This window comes from Budorcas taxicolor, chromosome 23 (assembly GCF_023091745.1).
Source record: "Budorcas taxicolor isolate Tak-1 chromosome 23, Takin1.1, whole genome shotgun sequence".
Taxonomy (NCBI): Eukaryota; Metazoa; Chordata; class Mammalia; order Artiodactyla; family Bovidae; genus Budorcas; species Budorcas taxicolor.
Window position 1 is genome coordinate 45,398,226 of NC_068932.1, and position 21,160 is coordinate 45,419,385.

The 21,160-nt window shown below is 45.3% G+C and overlaps 1 protein-coding gene across 1 annotated transcript in view; it reads right to left on the reverse strand.

Annotated features, from left to right (window-relative positions):
* C23H10orf90 (chromosome 23 C10orf90 homolog) overlaps positions 1-21,160 on the reverse strand; it is a 242,833-nt gene that overhangs the window by 200,570 nt on the left and 21,103 nt on the right. Inside the window, exon 2 of the mRNA XM_052661154.1 lies at positions 8,870-8,942. Coding sequence (XP_052517114.1) covers positions 8,870-8,942 — 73 coding nt within the window. The remainder of the gene's footprint in view (positions 1-8,869; positions 8,943-21,160) is intronic.

Below are 21,160 nucleotides of genomic sequence, written 5' to 3' on the forward strand. Positions count from 1 at the left end.
CCAGGCTCTCCTTCCTGCAACCAGCCAGCTCATCCCTGCAACAAGTGTTTACAGAGCACCAGGGCTTGGCATGGCGGCTAGCAAGCAAAACCTAAGCTCTTGGGTAGCTTACAGTCTGGATGAGAGCACAGATATTCATCAAATACAGATGAATATGATACGATTGTGACGAAAGCGGCAAAGGAGAGGAAGGAGGACTCCGATGCCTGAGATGGGGTTGGTCTTGAGATCAGGGATGGTTTCTCTGGGACACACGGGTCCCATAGGATCTATAGACTGAGTCAAGGTCACTCAAGGAGGAGGAAATGAGTGCTGACGCTCAAGAAGAGGGATCAGCTCCTACACGGATCCCACAGCAGGAGACTCATGGAGAGCAAGGGTGCAGCAGAAAGAGGGTGAGGAGGTGGTGGAGCCCAGGGACCAGTGCTCTCAGACCCTTTCAGACCACAGCAAGAACTTTCTGGGTTGTTTCTTTTTTTTTAATATAAAATTCAACATCCATTCATGATTTTAAAAAAAACTCTCTAGAAAGTGGACACCTAGGGGCCATGCATGTGGCTGTGTGCTCAGTCACTCCATCGTGCCCAACTCCTTGTGGCCTCATAGGCCGTAGCCCACCAGGCTCCTGTGTCCATGGAATTCTCCAGGCAAGAATACTGGGGTGGGTTGCCATTTCCTACTCCAGGGGATCTTCCCGACACAGGGATCAAAGCCAAATCTCTTGCGTCTCCTGCAATGGCAGGTGAATTCTTTACCACTGTGCCACCTAGGAAGCCCATAGAGGGGTCATACTTCAACATAACAAAGCCCATAAATGACAAACCCACAGCAAACATCATATTCAATGGCGAAAAGGTGAAAGCATTTCCTCTGAGATCAGGAAAAAGACAAGAACACCCACTCCCGCTCCTTTACTTCAAGATAGTTTTGGAAGTCCTAGCCATTGCAGGCAGAGATGAAGAAGAAATAAAATCCTAATTGGGAAAGAATAAGTAAAACTGTCACTGTTTGCAGATGACATGATACTATATATAGACAATCCTAAAGAGGCTACCAAAAACCTACTAGAGTGCATCAAGAACTTCGGTAAAGTTGCAGGATACAAAATTAGTACACAGAAACCTGCTGCATTTCTACACACTAACAATGAAAGATCAGAAGGAGAAATGCAGGAAACAGTCCCTTTCATCATACCATTGCATCAAAAAGAATAAAAAAAAACAAGGAATAAACCTACCTAAGGAGGCAAAAGATCTGTACTCTGCAAATTATAAGATACTGATAAAAGAAACCAAGAACTTTCTTTATTACAAGAGCAACTGAAAGGCAGGGAAAGGTTTCAGGTGGGCGGTGACAGGGCCTCAACAGCTCACTCTGTCTGTAGGTGCAGACTAGACAGACAGCATGGGCTAGTGCAGTAGTCCCACCAACACGGCAGCAGTGACGGAAAGAAGAGAGATGACCCCAAAGCTGACTAGGAGGTGAATCTCAGGGAAGTGGCCATGGATTGGACGTGGGAGTGTGAGAGACGCAGGAAGACCACAGGAGTTCCAGCCTGGCCAGTCAGATGGGCTGTGGCACCATTTCTGAGACTGGGACAGCTATTCTGAGCTTAGAGAATCAGGAATGTCACCAGAGGGCTCATATGTATGTTTGGGGGAAATGAGTTTAAAGTAAGGGTAGCTCGCCTCATTCAACCTCTCTAAAAATGAGACACAGTGGCCCTCAGGGACTGCCCTTGTCATGTCCACCCTAGCGTCAGATCTCGATGAGATTCTTTGGTTCCTCAGTACACAACAGGCAGTAACTGAGCGTCCATGCCTCTGAGAGGAGGCAGTTACACCTGGCTGGATGCAGTTCTCTCTGACACAAAGCTACAATAATGGGAAATCTTCCGCTGAGTTCTTTGCTTAGAACATTATTTTGCCAATTATTTTTAAAATTAGATTATGCACCAGGTGATGGGCAAAGATGAAGCTAGAGGCAGAAACTCATACAGGGTGGAAAAGTTGCGTATTGTACTATTTATGGGTGATTGCAGCAAAATGAGGGTCAAGACCCAGGCAGCCTCTAAGCAGAACTGAGGAGATGTGAGAGTAATGGTTATTCATCAGAGAACAAACAGGAACCATCACATACCCCTGTGACAAAAGCAACTTGGTCTATTTTCTTTCCAATAATGTCCTACACAAGTTGGTACAACAGACCCAAACGCGTCTCTTTATATCTTGCTCAGAAAGCAGGAATAAATGTCCTTTCTTCTCTGGGGATCAGGGGTTGTGCTGCTGTTTCCCACCTCCCTCTTGCAGAGGAACCTAACCGGCCACAGTCCATGGGATTGCAAAGAGTCCGACATGACTCAGCGACAAAACAACCACAGCAACTCTTGCAGAACAGTGTGGAGGCTGAATGGGGAAAAGCAGAAAGGAGCCACTCAGGCAGAAGGCTGTCCCCCTCAACAAAGGTAGCTGAGTTCCAAGACAGTTGCCTGCCACATGAAGCTCTTGCAAGAATCTCGGAAAAATCCGAAGACAGATGCTTTCTCTGCCATGGCTGTCATATGACCCGATTCCCAGCCTGCTCTGCAGGCTTCCGAGAGGGGCAAGTGGGATCCCTGGATGCAGTCGGCTCCCTGTGGGGCTCCTTGGTACAAACAACGCCGCTCGACCTAGTGAACAACTGGCCCACGTTCGAGAGCCTGTCCCTGAACGTGGGAACATGGATGAGGGGGGCAAGGTCCCCGCTCTCTGAGCCCACAGTCTTGAAGGGGAAAAAGAAAAAAGCACAAATCTACAAAGGAAACAAGGAAACACTGGAAAGACTATGATGGCAGAACAAAATGCCTTTGGGAGACTGGGGGTGGGGCAGGTTGATTCAGGGAACTGGTCTGAAATGGTAAGGATTTTCTCAACAGAAACTCACAGAAGTCAGTTTCAGGAGAGTCTCTCCATGGCCAGTGAGAGATATAAGCAAGTGTTGGACACAGGTGCTGCAAGGCTACCCAACTGTAGAAAAATCTAGGAGGGTGAACTAGAGTCGGAGGGCAAACAGCACCAAATGCCAGGCCAAGGAATTTATACTTGGCTCTCCGAGGTCAGGGAGGGTGATTACTTTGGTTAAAGATGCTCTTACACACACTGCTGCACAGAGGGATCCTCCCCATGGGCAGGGAGGGATCTACAATAAGGCAGATAGGGGCAGTGTAATTAAAACAGCTCTGTAAAAAAATTATCCATATCTTTCTACTCCAACCATTGAGTGAGTGAGTGAAGTCACTCAGTCGTGTCCGACTCTTTGCAACCCCATGGACTGTGGCCTACCAGGCTGCTCCCTCTATGGGATTCTCCAGGCAAGAGTACTAAAGTGGGTTGCCATTTCCTTCTTCAGGGGATCTTCCCGACCCAGGGATTGAACCTGGGTCTCTGCATTGCAGGCAGACGCTCTAAACTCTGAGCCACCAGGGAAGCCCTACCCCAACCATTAGAGCCCTAAGTAAAACAAGCAAACAAAAGGAAAAAAAAAAAACACAGGTTTTTCAGGAGATAAATTTGGCGTCCCAAAGAACCTGCCTCCCAACGCGGGAGACGTGAGGATCTCCAGGTAAGATCCCCTGGAGGAGGGCATGGCAACTCAGAGAAGCCTGGAGGGCTACAGTCCCTGGGGTCACAAAGAGTCAGACACGACGGAAGCAACTGAGCACAAATGAACTTATTTATGAAATAAACAGATCTGCAGACGTAGAAAACAAATTTATGGTTGCCGGAGGGGAAGAGGGGAGGAATAAATTAGGAGTTTGAGATGAACAGATACACAATCTTGCATATAAAATAAAAATCTGGCAAGGACCTACTTATGTAGGGAGGTGTGTAGTATAGCATGAGGAACTCTGCTCAGTATCTTGTAATAACCTATAATGGAAGAGAATGTAAAAGAAGACTGTAAATATGTATATATATGTATAACTGAGTCACTTCACTATACCTCTGAAACTAATGCAACACTGTAAATCAACTATATTTCACAATTTTTCTTCAATAAAAATTAAAAAGGAAATCTTTAAAAAGCAGTTTGGGATTAGTAGATACAGACTACTATACATAAAATAAATAAACAACAAGGACCTATGTTCAACATCCTGTAATAAATCATAATGGAAACTAATATGAAAATGAATATGTGGTATGTGTACACACATATATATGCACGTATGTTTATAAAACTATCACTTTGCTATACAGCAGAAACCAACACACCAGAGCTACCAGGGAAACCCTAAAATCAACTACTCTTTGATTAAAATAAATCAATAAAAATGTGGTGTCCCTTCTATGTTCATAGAGAAACTGCATCACAAATCACAAGATGGGAAAGAAACAGCTCACATCCGATCCGGGGTGGTCTTTAAGGTGTAATAGGAGAACCTCTCCTCAAAGTGTGGTAAAGGGTATGTTTTATGGGGGAAACCGTTTCATGCTATGAACTAAAATTGAAACTATGATTATGAAGGAAAAAAAAAATCACTGCTCTTACAAAAGCTGGAATAAAGGAACAATAACCCTCAAGTTTTAAGTGGAAATATAATCACTTCATTCCACTCATCCATCAAAGACCCACCCTTTAAACACTGCCAGTTTTAAAGGTCGGGCTTAATTGATCAGGAGGGAGAAAATTTCATGCCGTCCCACCTTCCTTCCTAAGCCAAGTGAATTAATAATGAAAATTTCCCAGTGACCTTCATCAGTTCCCTTCACATACATTTCCTATAACTGATTTTTCCTGAAAAGGTTTAAGTGGGCACCTGATTCTCTCCATCTTTTCTATATCCTCAGAGAAAGCAGTCTCATAGACAGACAGGTGGCATGGTGATGGAGAACCAGGAAATGGAATCTTTTTATATCACACAAAATGGAAATTTAAAAGGGACTTCCTACCTTCTACTGATTTTGAAAACAGATATTCACAAGGCCTTGCCAAGACGACAACTTTACTGTAAGAAATCGGCCCCTGCCCTTCCCAGTCCTGGTATTTCCAGGGGCCGAAACAGTGAAGAGCTGCACTGTGCAGATGAAGGAACAAAAATGAACGTGACGACGTTCACTTCAGGCTTCCTGCACGAGCCCTCTGAAGCCCATTCGATCCAGCTTCCATAAGAGAGGGGAACACCCACACCCCCGAGTTTTAGAGCCGCCCCGTGGACATGGGGGAATCCTAAACCACAGTTCTCTGAGACCCGAGGAAGTGGAACAGCTTTTTCAAAAATAAAGGGTGGACTGAGAGCAAAGTCAACACTGGCAATGGACTTCCAGTTAAAAACAACGCCTGACAGCAGGCATGGGTTCCCGGGTCAGCACCTCTTCCCGCTCCACCTTTGGGGGTCTCTTCGGATTCGAAGGCCCTCCTCTTCCCACTTTCCCCTTTCTCCTGCACTCGTCCCAGCTATTCTCCTGGATTCTCATACGACTCACTTGTAAATAATGATCACATCAAGACCAATGACCCTGACCTGCCTCTTGATCACAAAACCAAAATTCCAGCTGCTTCCCGGACATCGGGCAGAGATGGTCTCTCACAAGCAGAGGATCTAGACCCCACAAATCCAGGGTCCGCCCACCAATACCAGCCCTTGACTCCTGAATTTCCTACCCTACTGACGGGAGCCCTATATGCCCAGAGACATCTTTAACTCCTCCCTTATCCAGCTGCCTATAAACTCCGCTATTCCTCAGTGCTCCAGTGGTTCCCAACATCCTCTGCCCCTGCCCTGGCCCAAACCTGTACCATCTTCTTCTAGGAACAGCACGATGCAGTTGCTTTCCAAGAACACAGATCAGAACATGTATTCCAGCTCCTTACAGACTAAAAATAAAGAAGGAAGGTTGTTTGTTTTGGTTTGTTTTGGTTAGAAAGTCGTAAGGCTTTCTAACAATTCCAGCTGCAGGAGCAAGTCGTGTGTGCACACATGCTAAGCCACTTCAGTCGGGCCCGGCTCTCTGCGACCCCATGGACTGTAGCCTGCCCGGCTGCTCTGTCCATGGGATTCTCCAGGCAAGAATACTGGAGTGGGTTGCCATGCCCTCCTCCAGGGGATCTTCCTGACCCAGGGATCAAACTCTTGACTCTTATGTCTCCTGCACTGGCAGGCGGGGTCTTTACCACTAGCGCCACCTGGGAGGCCCAAGCAAGTCTAAAGCTACCTTTAAGTAGAGTGAGTCTCCTGGCCTTGGGGCTCACTGTGTGCTGGCCCTGCTCTTCAGAGACTTTCTCACTCCCGCGTGGGAAGGAGTGGGAAGGGTTTCAGTTGTCAGACATCAGGAAGAAGTTGGACAAAACGACCTCAATGACCCCTCTCAACCCTGAGATTCCATGGGCCTACTTATGTCTTTGGGACATCAGCTTGGCCTATGGACTCCTTCTGGGAGACCTGCCCCCCGTGAGCCAGGCACCCAGAAGGCTGGATGCCCAGAAGCCAGGTTTCTAACATCTGACCTGAGATGACCAGCTCAGGCTCGAGCCTGAGGATTTAACTCAAAGACACAGGCTGCGAGAGTCAGATCCAGTTACTGCCTCTCCCGTGTCTCCTGCACTGGCAGGCGGATTCTTCTCCGCTGAGCCACCTGGGCGTCCCTCTCCCCTGCTGCAGTAACTCACATAAGATCCATCTTACCACTTTCAACCGGTGTCCAGTGCAGTTTCTCTTTAACAGATGGAAACGACCTTGTGGGAAGATGCAGAGGGCATGAGTGTCCCCTCAGAGAGTCAGCTCCCAACTGCATTCGGTACTCACATGGGCACTGACTCCAGCAGAGACTCGCCTTGACCTGAGCTGGTCTCCTCTGAGCTCCCCTCTGAGAACTCCTGACTAGGCCATGCTCCTGAGTTCTGTCCTTGGCCTACTTAGTGCAATTTTAGCAAGAATCCAGCTGGGTGAATTTAGAGAACATCCCCCGCCCTTGATAACTGATCAAATTCCTCTTCCCCCACCTGTCAAGTCACTTTAGCCAAAATCCTCCCTACTCCTGACATTTCCTCCTAAGAGATCTTCCATCCACTGACCCCCTCCCTTCTCCTTGGCTGTAAATTCCCACTTTTCCTTATACTTGGAGGTGAGTCAAATCTCTCTCCCCTCCTGTAAGACCCCCCTCTGAACAAGTGTCATGAGTGATTATTCAGCAGCTCCTCACCTTCTGCCTGAATACCCAAGTTTTAAGACTGCCTCTAATGTATTCTTCCAGAATGAGAACTTTGAAAATATAGATAGATCTAAGAGGAAACAAAGAAATCCAGGAGACATGCGTCTCTCTCCTCATCCAGGCTTGTTTGGGCACGTTCTCCACAGCCTGGACTATTCACCTCCGGCCTCAGGGCCAACTTGCACCTGCTTCTAAGCCATTAAACTGCTAATCGCCTCGTGAGCAGGCTATGCTTGTCAGCAGAGCAGGAGCACGTGTGTTTTAGGCGACTTGCCATGCCGTCCTCAGTTGCTTCAGTCGCGTCCGACTCTTTGCAACTCTGGACTGTAGCCCTCGAGGCTCCTCTGTCCATGGGCTCCTCCAACCAAGAATACTGGAGTGGGTTGCCATGCCCTCCTCCAGGGGATCTTCCTGATCCAGGGATCAAACTTGAGTCTCTCATGTCTCCTGCGTTGGAAGACAGATTCTTCACACTAGTGCCCCCTGGGAATCCCCCTTTAGGTGACCTAGTCCTCAGGGAAAGCAGACGGACACATGTGAAAGGCCACCTGGGTTCTCCCAGCCACCTCTGAGTGCCCCACAGAAACGTGGCGACTCCCAAACTCCCCGTGGCGTGCTGGAAGCCAGCATGCCTCCCGAGCCTGCCATCCACCCCAGTAGAAGCTTCTATCCGAGGATTCACATTCTTACTACAGGCAATTTGGGGGCTAGGTTTTTGAAGGATCCAAACTAAATAGCTGCCACTACTAAAGAATAAGCTTATAAGCCATGCTTTGGGGGCTCCAGGAGGATTAACTAGGAAAGCTCCTTTCAAATAATATTTTTGTCTTGGGTTGACTGTGTCAGTTAAGGAAAGGATTTCAGATTCTGATACCTTTGATACAGGAAGGCGGTGAGGGATAATGAAAAGAGAAGCTACAAATGTGTGTGATCACATACACAGACATATTTATACCAACTTATCAGCCACACTTACCACCTAAAATTCAAGTGGAGATTAAAAATTAAATTTGCCACATGACAAACAATTCTCTAAAAATTTATTCTTGCTAGAGTCTCTGAATTGAAATATTCTATTAACCCAGCAGTCTTATTACAAGACCATTGGAAATTTGACTTATACCCACGTGACTTCTCTTGTGAAAGGGAGCAAGAAATCTTATTTACGTGCCATTTACATTAACAAACTTAACAAAGTTAGGGACTGGCATCATCCCACCTAGTGTTTCCACAGTTGAGTGCCTATGAATTGACGCTCCATAAAAGAGTGATTTATGAGCGCACAGATACTGTGCCTACATTTAAACGGCACCCTCTCCAGTTCTGAGAAGATTCCCTATTTGTCCCATTATTCATTCTTGCCGGAACCGTGCTCCACGCTGGCCTAACCCCCTCGCACGCTCAGTGATCTGGGGTAATCTCGGCTTCTGAAGGCACTACCTAAGGCAACCGATATTTCTTCTGCATTGTTTGTTTTTTTCAGAGACTGCCAGCCTAAAAGCCTGTGTGTTTGGAAATTCAAATCAGCTTCAAGTCTTGTCGGAGTCACTGAGCTCTCATTTTATGTTGGCAGGGAGACTGGGCTCGAAAGCACATTTCATTATTAATAAAAATAAAGGCGAGAGAGAACAAACAGAGGCTTGGAGGGAGTGCCACCCGGTCAGGGGCGAGTTCTTTACCTGCATTTGAAAGACTCTCCTTTCTTTCCCAGGCAGAGTGATCTCTCGGGGATGAGAAGAGCCGACTATGGATCTGGAAGATAAACAGAAACCTTTCCAGTTTTATATTCTTATTTGCCAGATATATAATCTTCAATAATGTATATTACTATTTAAAAAAAAAAAATCAGGAAATGTCCCTAGAATCTCTCCTTTCTCCCAAGAAAGAACTACAGATTGTAATGAACATACTTATTTCCATTCTCTTCTGTGTTAATTCTGCCAGTGAAAAAAAGATGTTTTTCTTTTTTTCCTGCTTGTGGTTTTTCTGAGTATAGAAGAAAAGCATTTTTATTTAAGTCATAGTTGACTTTATAATATTATGTTAGTTGCAGGTGTACAGCACAGTGATCCAGTTACACACACACACACACACACACATATATATATTCACACGAGGAGAGCGTGGCAACCCACTCCAGTGCTCTTGCCTGGAGAATCCCATGGACAGAGGAGCCTGGCGGGCTGCAGTCCACGGAGTCGCAAAGAATTGGACATGACTGAGTGACTAAGCACAGTGCATATATTCACATACATACATATGCGGATGTGAACCAACCCAGTGGAAAAGACCCTGATGCCGGGAAGGACTGAAGGCAGCAGGAGAAGGGGCCGAAAGAGGATGAGATGGTTGGGTGGCACCATTGGCTCGATGGACATGAGTTTCAGCAAGCTCTGGGAGTTGGTGATGGACAGGGAGGCCTGGCGTGTTGCAGTCCATGGAGTCACAAAGAGTAGGACACGACTGAGCAATTGAACTGAAGTGATATACACATACACACGTCTTTATATATATGTATTATATGTATTCGGAGAAGGCAATGGCACCCCACTCCAGTACTCCTGCCTGCACTCCAGTACTCTTGCCTGGAGAATCCCATGGATGGAGAAGCTGGTAGACTGTAGTCCACGGGGTCACCAAGAGTCGGGCACGACTAAGCGACTTGACTTACTTTATCATGTGTATATGTATACATACATATCTTTTCCAGATTATTTTCCCTTGCAGGTTATTACAACATACTGAGTATAGTTTCCTGCGCTATACAGTAGGTCCTCGCTGATTATCTGGTCTATATGGAGTAATGTATATATGTTAATCCCAAACTCCTAAATTATTCCTCCCTGCTTTCCTTTTGGGTAACCATAAATTGGTTTTCTATGTCTGTGAGTCTCTTTCTGTTTTAGAAATAAGTTAATTTTTATGAGTAAGTAAAGGGTGGGTTTCTGATGATTGCAAAATGCATAGGGAGGAGGCAGGGAGGGAGCAAAACTAATCAGTGAACATGGATTTTGCCAGTAGATCAAACAACCACATCTCATATTTCTTTTCTTTCCCAGCATAGCGCTGAATGGGCGTTGAGCTAAAATAGGACATTCAATAAATATTGATAAATTGATTAATCATGAGCCATCAAATTTCAGGAATTAGCCTTCAAGGCCCAGTGAAAATACGACTAATGTATACAACAGTGGTCTGCTGTCTGCAAGCTTGATCATGATGCTGCCTTCTCTGCCAAAAGACAAAGGTGTGTCAGCTTATTCTGAAAGCACTTGGCTGTGAGTCTTTCAGTTCTAGTTTATAAACCTCTAATCAGACTCCAGAGTACCTGCTCCTCATGGGACCTCACCTCGTGCTCAGCATCCTTCTGAATATCTAATGACCTTTCCCCAAAACTGAAGAATAACTCTTTAAACTGCCCCCCTCTGACTGTGATCTTATCCTGAGCCTAAGAGGCTGGATAGGCCTCATTCTGAACCCAGTTAGCTGCTTAGTCCCAGGGCTGGGTTAAGCTTCTCCGTGTATTCACATCCCTTTTCGGCCCCTTCACATGCCCAGCATTTGGGCCATAAGTTTGGAGACTGCAGATGGGAAACTGCAGGCAAACAATCCTTCTGGTCCAAGCAGGAGCCTGGCCTCTGAGAATTCACAGAGAAAGAGAAAGATCAGGGCAGGACCAGACTGCAGCTGGGCCGAGATAGGGAGGACTGAGTAGTCACACAGCATTTTCCGACACTGTCCAGGCTCCTCCTTGAGCCTAACTCAGCCACTGACTATTGGCAATGTGATTATTAATTGTAATAAGCATAAGAAGAACGGCTGATGGCTATTGAGATTTCACACGGGCTGGTGCCTGGTCTGTGTTTTCCATACAACATCCCATTGAATTATTACAACTGTTAGAAAGTTATGTTGCTCTTAGCCCTGCTGCGGCAGCTGAGAAAGCCATAGCTAAGGTCCCCCACCGGGTACCTGGCGACCCAGCCAGGATTCAGACCAGGCTTGTCAGACCCAAAGCATTTCGAGCTTTTAGCCAGCGTGTTCCAAATACTACTAGTGTTACAATTCGAGAAGACAGACGCATCCCAAAGTTCATGGCAACACTGTTCACAATAGCCAAGACAGGAAGGCAATCTAAGCGCCCACTGACAGAGGAGTGGATAAAGAAGACGCGGTTTCTTTCCTTTTAATGGAATATATCAGCCATAAAAGAGAAAGAAGGAACGCCATTTTGCAGCAACATGGATGGACCTCGAGATTATCATACTGAATGAAGTAAGTCACACAGAGAAATACGGCACGATACTGCTTATATATGAAATTTAAAAAGGATGATACAAATGAACTTATTTATAAAACAGAAATAGACTCACAGACATAGAAAATAAACTATGGTTACCAAAGGGGAAGTGGGCAAGAATAAATTAGGAGTTTGGGATTAACAGATACATTATTGTATATAAAACAGATAACTGATAAGGATCTACCGTATAGCACAGAGAGCTCTACTTAGTATCTCGTAATAACCTGTAATGGAAGAGAATCTTAAAAAGTATATATACACACACACACACACATATATAATTGAATCACTTTGCTGCATACCTGAAAGCAATGCAATACTTCAAATCAACTGTATTTCCATAAAAAATTTTTCAAAATGAAAAAAAAGAATTTAAGTTTAAAACAAAAAGAAATGCTGTTACTGTGATTATTGCAGAGTACTATTATTTGGCTATTTGACTGTATTTGGCTGTGCTTATATAACCATCAAATTTGCATATGTCCTTTTCTCAAACTTGGCATAGACATGCCATACGAAACATGCAATAAAACTTTTTATAAAGGAAATAAAAGTGCAGTACAGTAGACATAAGGATGGAAAGTCATTTAAAGCCCAAGCAGAAGAATTGAGCTCCCTCTCCACTGCTTCAAACACACCAATCCCGTGGTCTGGAAGCTATCTGCTGGAGGCGGGGTGCAGAGCGACTCTGGCCCTGCAGAGATTTTAAGCTTCCTCTCTCTAGCATCGTTGTCTCATATGGTTCTCTTAAGAAAGTTTCTGTGTATTTTTGAAATTCCATCAAGTCTTGCAAGTCTTGCTACCCTGAGACCTGACTCAGAATCAGGTCTGCCCAGCAAGCCCCCTGTGCACCATGTGACCCTGATCAAGAGCCCAGCCCCACAGTCTGTGAAGTTACAGGTACTGAAGTGTGCTGGTTCCGACCCATCACGACTTCTCTCTCGCCCAGGTCTAAGCGGCTGGCAGTAGATAACAAGCTGGCTAAGCCACACAGCCCTCTGTAAATGCCTGGCTCCTCCGAAGTCTGGAACTTCCTTGCACAGGCTCGGGCATTACAAACCCAAGAATTCCCAATAGCAGGATGATTCAGGAGCCTCAGTCATCATCTGACCCCAGGGCTCAGTCTACCAGCGACGTCCTGGACACACGCGGCTTTGGCTACACTTTCCAAGGGCTGCTCTTTGAAATCCCTTCATACAGAAGGCAGCACTTTCCACTGCCCTTAGGACAGAGCATCAGAAGAACTTGCTGTGGTCCACCCCCACTGGTCTCTGTGCATCCTGGCCAGACGAGCCGTGTGAGCTTCCCTCCTCCACCTGAATCAAATCCTCTCCCGCACCACGGGTCCTTCACCCCTGTCCTTCCATCTGCACAGCGTGGACTTTCCCTGGTCCTGTCCTTTAGATCCTGTTCACGTGACCTGCTCGTGTGTCTCTCCAGACACAGCGCTGAAAACTGTTTCTGATCTGCAAGCTCTTGCAGGAGCGTCCTTTTCCTTCAGAGCACTCAGCTTGCTTTGTAAGCACACATCGACTTCTATGAATCCACAACCGATGCCTGCTTCTCCCCTAGACTCTAAGCCCTCTGAGGATAAAATCATGTTTCCCTCACTTGCCGGTATATTCTCAGCTCCTAGTACAAGGACAGACACAAAGTGGGTTCTCAATAAATATTCATTTTACAAAAGGAGAGAAGAATTAATCAATCAGTTAATTAGCAAAAGCAAAGCTTCTTCTCCAAGTTAAGTTGCACAGAGGCCTTGAGAATCCACTGTCCCGTCTCTTCAGAGCTTGTGCGCCATCAAGGGTCCCCCTGGTCCTCTTCAATCTCAACTTTTGCCCTCTTCAACACTTTTAACCACATCCAAACTTTGCTTTTTTATTTTTTAGTTGAAGAACATTTGATTTACAATATAGCATCAGTTTCAGGAGTATAGGAAAGTGATTCAGTTACACGCATGTATGTGTGTGCATGTATATATTGTTGTTTAGTTACTAAATCACGTCCAGCTCTTCTGTGATCCCGTGGACTGTAGCCCACCAGGTTCCTCTGTCCATGGGATTTCTCAGTCAAGGATACTAGAGCGCGTTGCCATTTCCTTCTCCAGGGGATCTTCTCAACTCAGGGATCAAACCCGGGTCTCCTGCATTGGCGTGTGGATTCTTTACCACTGAGCCACAGGGAGGTCTATACATATATAAATATGGCCTTCACGGTAGTGTTAGTCGCTCAGTCATGTCCGACTCTGCAACCCCATGGACTATAGCCCACCAGGCTCCTCTGTCCACGGAGTTTTCCAGGCAAGAACACTGGAATGCATTGCCATTTCCTTCTCCAGGGGCTTCCCTGTGGCTACGTGTGTGTGTGTGTGTGTGTGTGTGTGTGTGTGTGTCTGTGTGTCTGTGCCTGTGTCTCTGTGTCCGTGCCTGTGTCTCTGTGTCTGTGTGTGTGTGTGTGTATTCTTTTATCATATTCTTTTCCATTATGGTTTCTTATGTGAAAGAAAAGTGAAAATGAAGTCGCTCAGTCGTGTCTAACTCTTTGCGACCCCATAGACTGTAGCCTACCAGGCTCCTCTGTTCACGGGATCTTCCAGGCAATAGTACTGGAGTGGGTTGCCATTTCCTTCTCCAGGGGATCTTCCCAACCCAGGGCTCAAACCTGGGTCTCCCACATTGTAGACAGACGCTTTACCGTCTGAGCCACCAGCGAAGTCCTATGGTTTATTATAGAATGTGGAATACAGCAAGACCCTGTAGTACCTCTCTTTTCCATACAGTAGTTTGTAATCCCAAATTATTTACCCCTCTCCCCGACGCCTTTCCCCTTTGGTAACCATCAGTGTGTTTTCTACCTCTGTGAGTCTGTTTCTGTTTTGTAAATGAGTTCACTTGTATCGTATTTTAGATTCCTCCAAAATTCTTCAGTCTCAGCTGAAGAATGAAACCAAAAATCTCCCTCCAGAAACACACGCTACCTTTCTCCTTTCCTCTTCCCACTCGCCCCAAGCCGTGTTGAAGGAGATGGCCACACGCTCCATCCCACTGGAGGCCTCAGCTCAGCACCGCCTGGCCTCAGCAACTCTGACCTAAGACCCCGGAACTTGAGGCTGTGTTGCCCCGGCCCGGGCCGGCCAGCTGCAGTCAACGTCCTATACCCCTGCCCCTGGGCAGGTACGATTCCTGCACATCTTCCCAGCGTATTTCTGCCTCCCTCTCTTCATCACCATCTCCTCCTCCCCTCTCCACCACCTCCAAGGAAGCCTCAGAATTCTTGCCAAGATCACAACGTCCCAGCAGCCTTCTCCCTCCACAGTATCGCCAGTCATGTGATAAAGCAAATTTGGTTATGTCCCTCCCCAGCTTAAAACCCTCGGATTCCTAATGAATTCCAAATAGAATTGGTGGGGGGGGGGGATAAATTTGCAAGTTTGGGATTAAAACATAAACACTACTATACATAAAATAGATACCCAGCAAAAATAGCACAGGGAACTATATTCAATATCTTGTAATAATCTATAATGGAAGAGAATACAGAAAAAGAATGCATATATTTATATGTCTGTGTAACTAAATCTTTTTGCTATCCACCTGAAACTAGCGCAACATTATAAATCAACTGTGCTTCAATAAAAAGAAAAAATCCATATATATTGTTAAAGTCATACTCACAAGAGGACACTTCTGCCGTGTGATTCATCATGACGGAATACCGGGACAGATCTAAAATATCCTACGGCAGGGGCTGGCTCTGTAGCTCAGAGCACGTATGTTAATGTGTCCGTTAAGATTATAGTAATGTTCATAATCCATACGACAGACTCCACACCTGCAGACATAACCACGTATCATGGCAACCTTGAATGCTATGCCGATTTGGATATTATTTCCTAAATGATGGGGAGGCTTTGGTGATTTCTGAACAAGGAGAGTCGGCGCCTTATGTTCAGTTCTGTGTTAAAGCTTCGTCTTGTGTACACATTACATTACAGCCTTGTCTCTGGAACCTTGATGCATAAGCTGAAATTACCTTTTGCCTATGTAAGGTGCAATGTTGCATGATTTATTTTACCAAGTCTGACATGTGATATGTTTATTTTTTAATTTTAATTCTCTTTATTGTGGTTAAACCCACCCCATACAGAATTCAGCATCATAACCATTCTTCAGTGTGCGGTTTACTGGTGTTAAACAATAAATCGCCCTTCCCCCACCCCCCAGCCTGTGGCAACCTCTTTCTGCCTGGACGGCTAGTCTAAGTACCTCATGCAAGTGGAATCATGTAGTATTTGTCCTTTTGTGACTTGATTATCTCCTCAGCACAATGTCCTCAAGGTTTATCCATGTTGAACACTATGTCAAAGCTTTCCTCTTTTTTAAATTAATTTTTTGGGGGTATAGTTGATTTACAGTGTTGTATTAATTTCAGGTATACAGCAAAGTGAACCAGTTATACATATACATAGACCCATTCTTTTTTAGACTCTTTTCCCACATAGGTCATCACAGAGTATCGAGTAAGCTCCCTGTGCTATGGAGTAAGTTTTTATTAGTTCTCTATTTTGTATCTGCTGCTGCTGCTAAGTCGCTTCAGTCGTGTCCGACTCTGTGCGACCCCATAGACGGCAGCCCACCAGGCTCCCCCGTCCCTGGGATTCTCCAGTCAAGGACACTGGAGTGGGTTGCCATTTCCTTCTCCAGTGCATGAAAGTGAAAAGTGAAAGGGAAGTCACTCAGTCATGTCCAACTCTTCGAGACCCCATGGACTGCAGCTCACCAGGCTCCTCCGTCCATGGGATTTTCCAGGCAAGAGTACTGGAGTAGGGTGCCACTGCCTTCTCCGATTTTATATATAGTAGTGTGTATATATCAATCCCTATCTCCCAATTTATCCCTCCCTTGCTTCCCCCTCGGTAACCGTAAGCTTGCCCTTCCTTTACAAGACTGAATGATACTCTACTGCACATAAACACTACATTTCACTTGTTCACTCATCTGTCAACAGACACACTTCAGTTGCTTCCATGTTTTAGCTACTATGAACAATGCTGTACAAATATCTCCTTGAGATTTTGCTTTCAGTTCTTTTTGATATGTACCCAGGAGTGGAACTGCTGAATCATATGACAATTCTATTTTTAATTCTTTGAGGAACAAACATACTGTTATTTGCAGAGGCTGTACCATTTGCACTCCCATCAACAATGCATAAGTATTTTAATGTCTCCCACACCCTCCACCAACAATTATTATTTGGGGGCTTTTTTTTCCCATAGTACCACACTCAAATAGGTGTGAAGTAGTATCTCACTGCAGTTTTTCTTGGCTTTTTCCCTAATGATTATTAATGCTCAGCCATCTCTTCTTATGCTTATTGGCCATTTAGATTTCTTCTTGGAGAAATCCTTATCCAAGTCTTTGCCCATATTTGAACTGATTGTTTATCTGTTCTTGAGTTTTACGTGTTCTCTACATATTCTGGATATCATCCTCTCATCAGACATATGATTTACAAATATTTTCTCCCATTCTGCAGGTTGCCCTTTTACTATGTTGATATATTTTTCAAGGCACAAATTTTTAAAGTCTTCTTAAAGTCCAATTTGCCTATTTTTTTCTTTTGTTAATTATGCTTTTTGGAGGTATACTCAAGAAATTATTGCTAAGTCCCATGTCTTGAAGGTCTCACCTATGTCTTCCTCTAAGAGTTTTATGGTTTTAGCTCTTTGACCCATTTTGAGTTAAGTTTTATACATGGTGTCAGATAAGGATCCAACAGGACTAATCACTGAGTGACTCCTCACTCAGTCCATTCAAGACTTTATCTCCTTTAGGTCTTTGAAGCCAACAGTGTGTTATTTAGTGAACGGCAACAGTAATTTATCAAAAACACCCAATAGGGGGAAAGATTCAAGGTCTCTTTGTCACCTCTGTTCCCAGAGGCTGCTGAGCCTGCTTCAAGCCCAGGGTCACAGGTGGAGCTGGCACTGAGGGCTCATTGCATGCCAGGCAATTAACTCTGGATCCTAAGACAGCTCGGTGAGAGAAACATAATTACTATTTCAATTTTGCAGAGGTGGAAATTAAGGCACACAAAGGAGAAGTAAATTGCCCAAAGTCACACACACTGACTAATCAAGTGAAGAAGCCCAGACTAGAACCCAGCAATTAGAATGACTCCTTGGAAGTGAAAAACTATGACCAGGATCAGGCACATTAAAAGAATCACGGGATCTCACAATCATAGGAAATGCTCCAGTCTGGAAATCTCCTGCATACACATCAGCTCATCTGGACTCTCCAAAGTCCCTGAGAAGCTGCCAGAACACACACAGGTGTTTTTTTACGCAGTGAAATCAAGACCCAGAGGGAGTTAGAGACCTGAGTGCCCAGGAGCAGGACTGCGGTGGCTGCGGCATCTATGACGGCCCCTCTGAGCCTGGTCTGGAGTTCCTCCACATTGTCTCACCACCTGCCTCCTACGGAGTCCCACCTACCAGCAGAAATTCTGGGCTCACACCTGACACCAGCTCGGATACTGATCACACTGACTGCAGATAGATCTATGAATTCCCATGGGAGCCTGAAGTTGATTTGAACAACGTGGGTACAATAATACTGGAGACTTCCACTTGTATGAGACTAAATACTCTACAGAACAACTTCCACGTTTTTTCACTCACTCCTCCAAAGTCCTACCATAATATCTGTGCTCTAAGAAACAAATATATTATTGTCTTTTGCTGGATTTGCAGTGTACTGACTTTCCCTTCAAGACATCGGAGTACTCACTATGAACCCATAATCCCTGATGTGCAATTCTAAAATCCCTGAAGCTCTGAAATCTGAGACTTTTTCTCTCTGAGTTTGTAGAAAACTAATCTTGACAGCAAAACCTTCCCTGAGCTAACCTGGGGCTATTTATAATGTTAATGTATTCCATGTAATGTGAATATTCACATATTTTTATTGGAGAAACATCAATGAGCTTAATTGCAGGGTGCTACTCAGATTCCACTGGGAATTTTATGCAGGATCATCTTTCTGAAATAAAACTGAAAGGTCACTATTGACTTACACTTGTCCCCAAGAGTTTTGGATGGAGAAAACTGTGGATGGGGACCACAGACATTTAATGGACTTACAGTCCCTAGGATAATGTTTTCCAAATGCCCCTCATACAGTTTCCACAAGACATATGTTATCTCTGCTTATATTAGACATGAACTCTGGGGTGTGGAAAGATTTGGTAATTCAAGGAGCTACTAAATGCCAGATTCAAAACAACTAGAATGTCATGTTCTCAGCATTCCCCATAGAAGTGTGTGTGAGTGTGTGTGTATCTGTATGTGTGTGTGTGTGTGTGTGCATGCGTGTGTGTAGAGGTGGGGAGGTAGTTAGAGATGATTCATGGGTTTTGTGAAGCATTGAGCAACTAAAACAGAGACTGAAACTTCATACATCCCAAGAAAGAAAACAGAAGCGAGAACAGGAGTTTCCAGGCCTACATAGAACCCCAGCTACACTCTGCCTCTTCTGGACCCCTGCCGGCTTGGCAGAGAAAACATAGGAGACAGTCTGAAACTACTTAAATCCCAAGTTGTCAAAGATCACAGGTGGGTTTGGTCGGCAGGATACCAGGATATCCTAAGATATCCTATCTTAGGATAAAGATCAGTTCAGTTCAGTTCAGTCGCTCAGTCGTGTCCGACTCTTTGCGACCCCATGAATCGCAACACGCCAGGCCTCCCTGTCCATCACCAACTCCCGGAGTTCACTCAGACTCACATCCATCGAGCCAGTAATGCCATCCAGCCATCTCATCCTCTGTCGTCCCCTTCTCCTCCTGCCCCCAATCCCTCCCAGCATCAGAGTCTTTTCCAATGAGTCAACTCTTCGCATGAGGTGGCCAAAGTACTGGAGTTTCAGCTTTAGCATCATTCCTTATCCTTCCAAATAAATCCCAGGGCTGATCTCCTTCAGAATGGATAGGATACCTTTATCCTATCTTCTTTTTTAGGATAAAGGTAGACATTGGTTGGAGTCTACCAACAGAAAAGCAAAAAAGAGGACCATTTCTTCTCAGCATCCCAGTGCCTTCTCCTGAGGATGTGGGAAGTCCCACTGAAGGGCAGATAACAAGCACGAGGCATAGATGGCTCCAGGTTGGACCGCCAATGGGTTAATGCAACCTCTTTGGGGTCTAGCATGCACTCTTCATGGTTAATTTAGACACGATTGATCTTCGCCAGTGCTGCGTGTCTGTATTCAATCTTCTGAACTCTCTTCTGCAACAATAATTAATGTCGGAGCAGTGTATGGATCAACGGTGTGTCTTCTGGTTAATGTAACCCTGCACCTATAATAACTCAAAACTGAGATTTATCACTCTGCCACGATTCCCTCTTCACGCTTCATCTCTTCATGTTTACATCTGGTTTAACTTTTTCTAATCTAAAATAAATCAGCATGAAAAGCATTAGATTTTTCATTTAGATTCTCAATTGCCTTTTATTATCGAGATAATGCCCCTTATCTGATTGCAAATGGTGGGACCATTCCCTTATTAGAACCTTAAAAAAAAATGCTACAGTCCAATCTCGGCATCTCTCCTTGCTTCTCCCTCACTTTGGTTTTTCAAGGGTGGTGTCTGGAGGAGGGGTTCTGGCTTGAAACTGAGACGAATCAGAATATAAAGAGGATAGATCATTTCAACCGTTCTTCCGCTTGTGAGACTCATGCAGGAAGAAGGCCTCCCCCGGCTGCCTAATGGGAAGTGGGCTTCAGTGAGTTCAGGCTTCATTTAGCCCCCTGTGACCCTAGTCCCTGCCGGTCTGCAGGGATAAACGGGGCAGCAATGATGGAGCACTTGGCTGGAGACTTTTACGCAAACATCAGGCGTGCAGGGCAAGCACAGCCACGCTACAGGCAAGGTGACCACCCAGCTACAAAGTCAGGCTTGTGTATCAGAGAGGCAGATCTCCCCGGACTCCTGGAGCTTGCCTTTCAGCGCGTTCTGCTGTGTTTCATCGTGGGCGACGCTCTTCTCCTAACTTTAAAGTGGGAGCTGATGATTCCAGAAACTGAATCTATTCCTTGTACCTGGTGGAAGCTTCTTCCTTCCCCAGTAATTGTTTACTATCCCTGTCCGCTTTCCCTCAGAGACCCACACTGCTTGCAACACTTCAGCACAGGACGCAACACCGTGACTCTGACTTCGGAACACCTCAGGAAGTTCTGAAGACCCAGTCGCCCACTCAGGCCTACAGCGTTTCACTCAACTGCGGTCACTTTCCTTCTTTCAAAGAAAGAGAGACAAAGAGGACGAAGAAAAGGACAAGGTGTTTCCTGTTCTCTGGCTCACCCATTCCCAGGAACACCTCCCCTGAGCTTGTGGGGAAAGTCCCTTCCATCTCACACTGGTGGCTGCTGTTTTATGACATTTTTAGCCAGACTGACAGAAAGCAATCTAAAGGGAGCACTTTATATAGCTGATTTTCACACCTTTTCAGAATGACTTGGTGAGAAATAGCAGAATAGAGTCCTTCGAGCTTAATAATAATAAGATGCCCTACACAGCAGTTAGGGTTTCCCTGGTAGCTCAGCTGGTAAAGAATCCACCTACAATTCAGGAGACCCCGGTTTGATTCCTGGGTCAGGAAGAT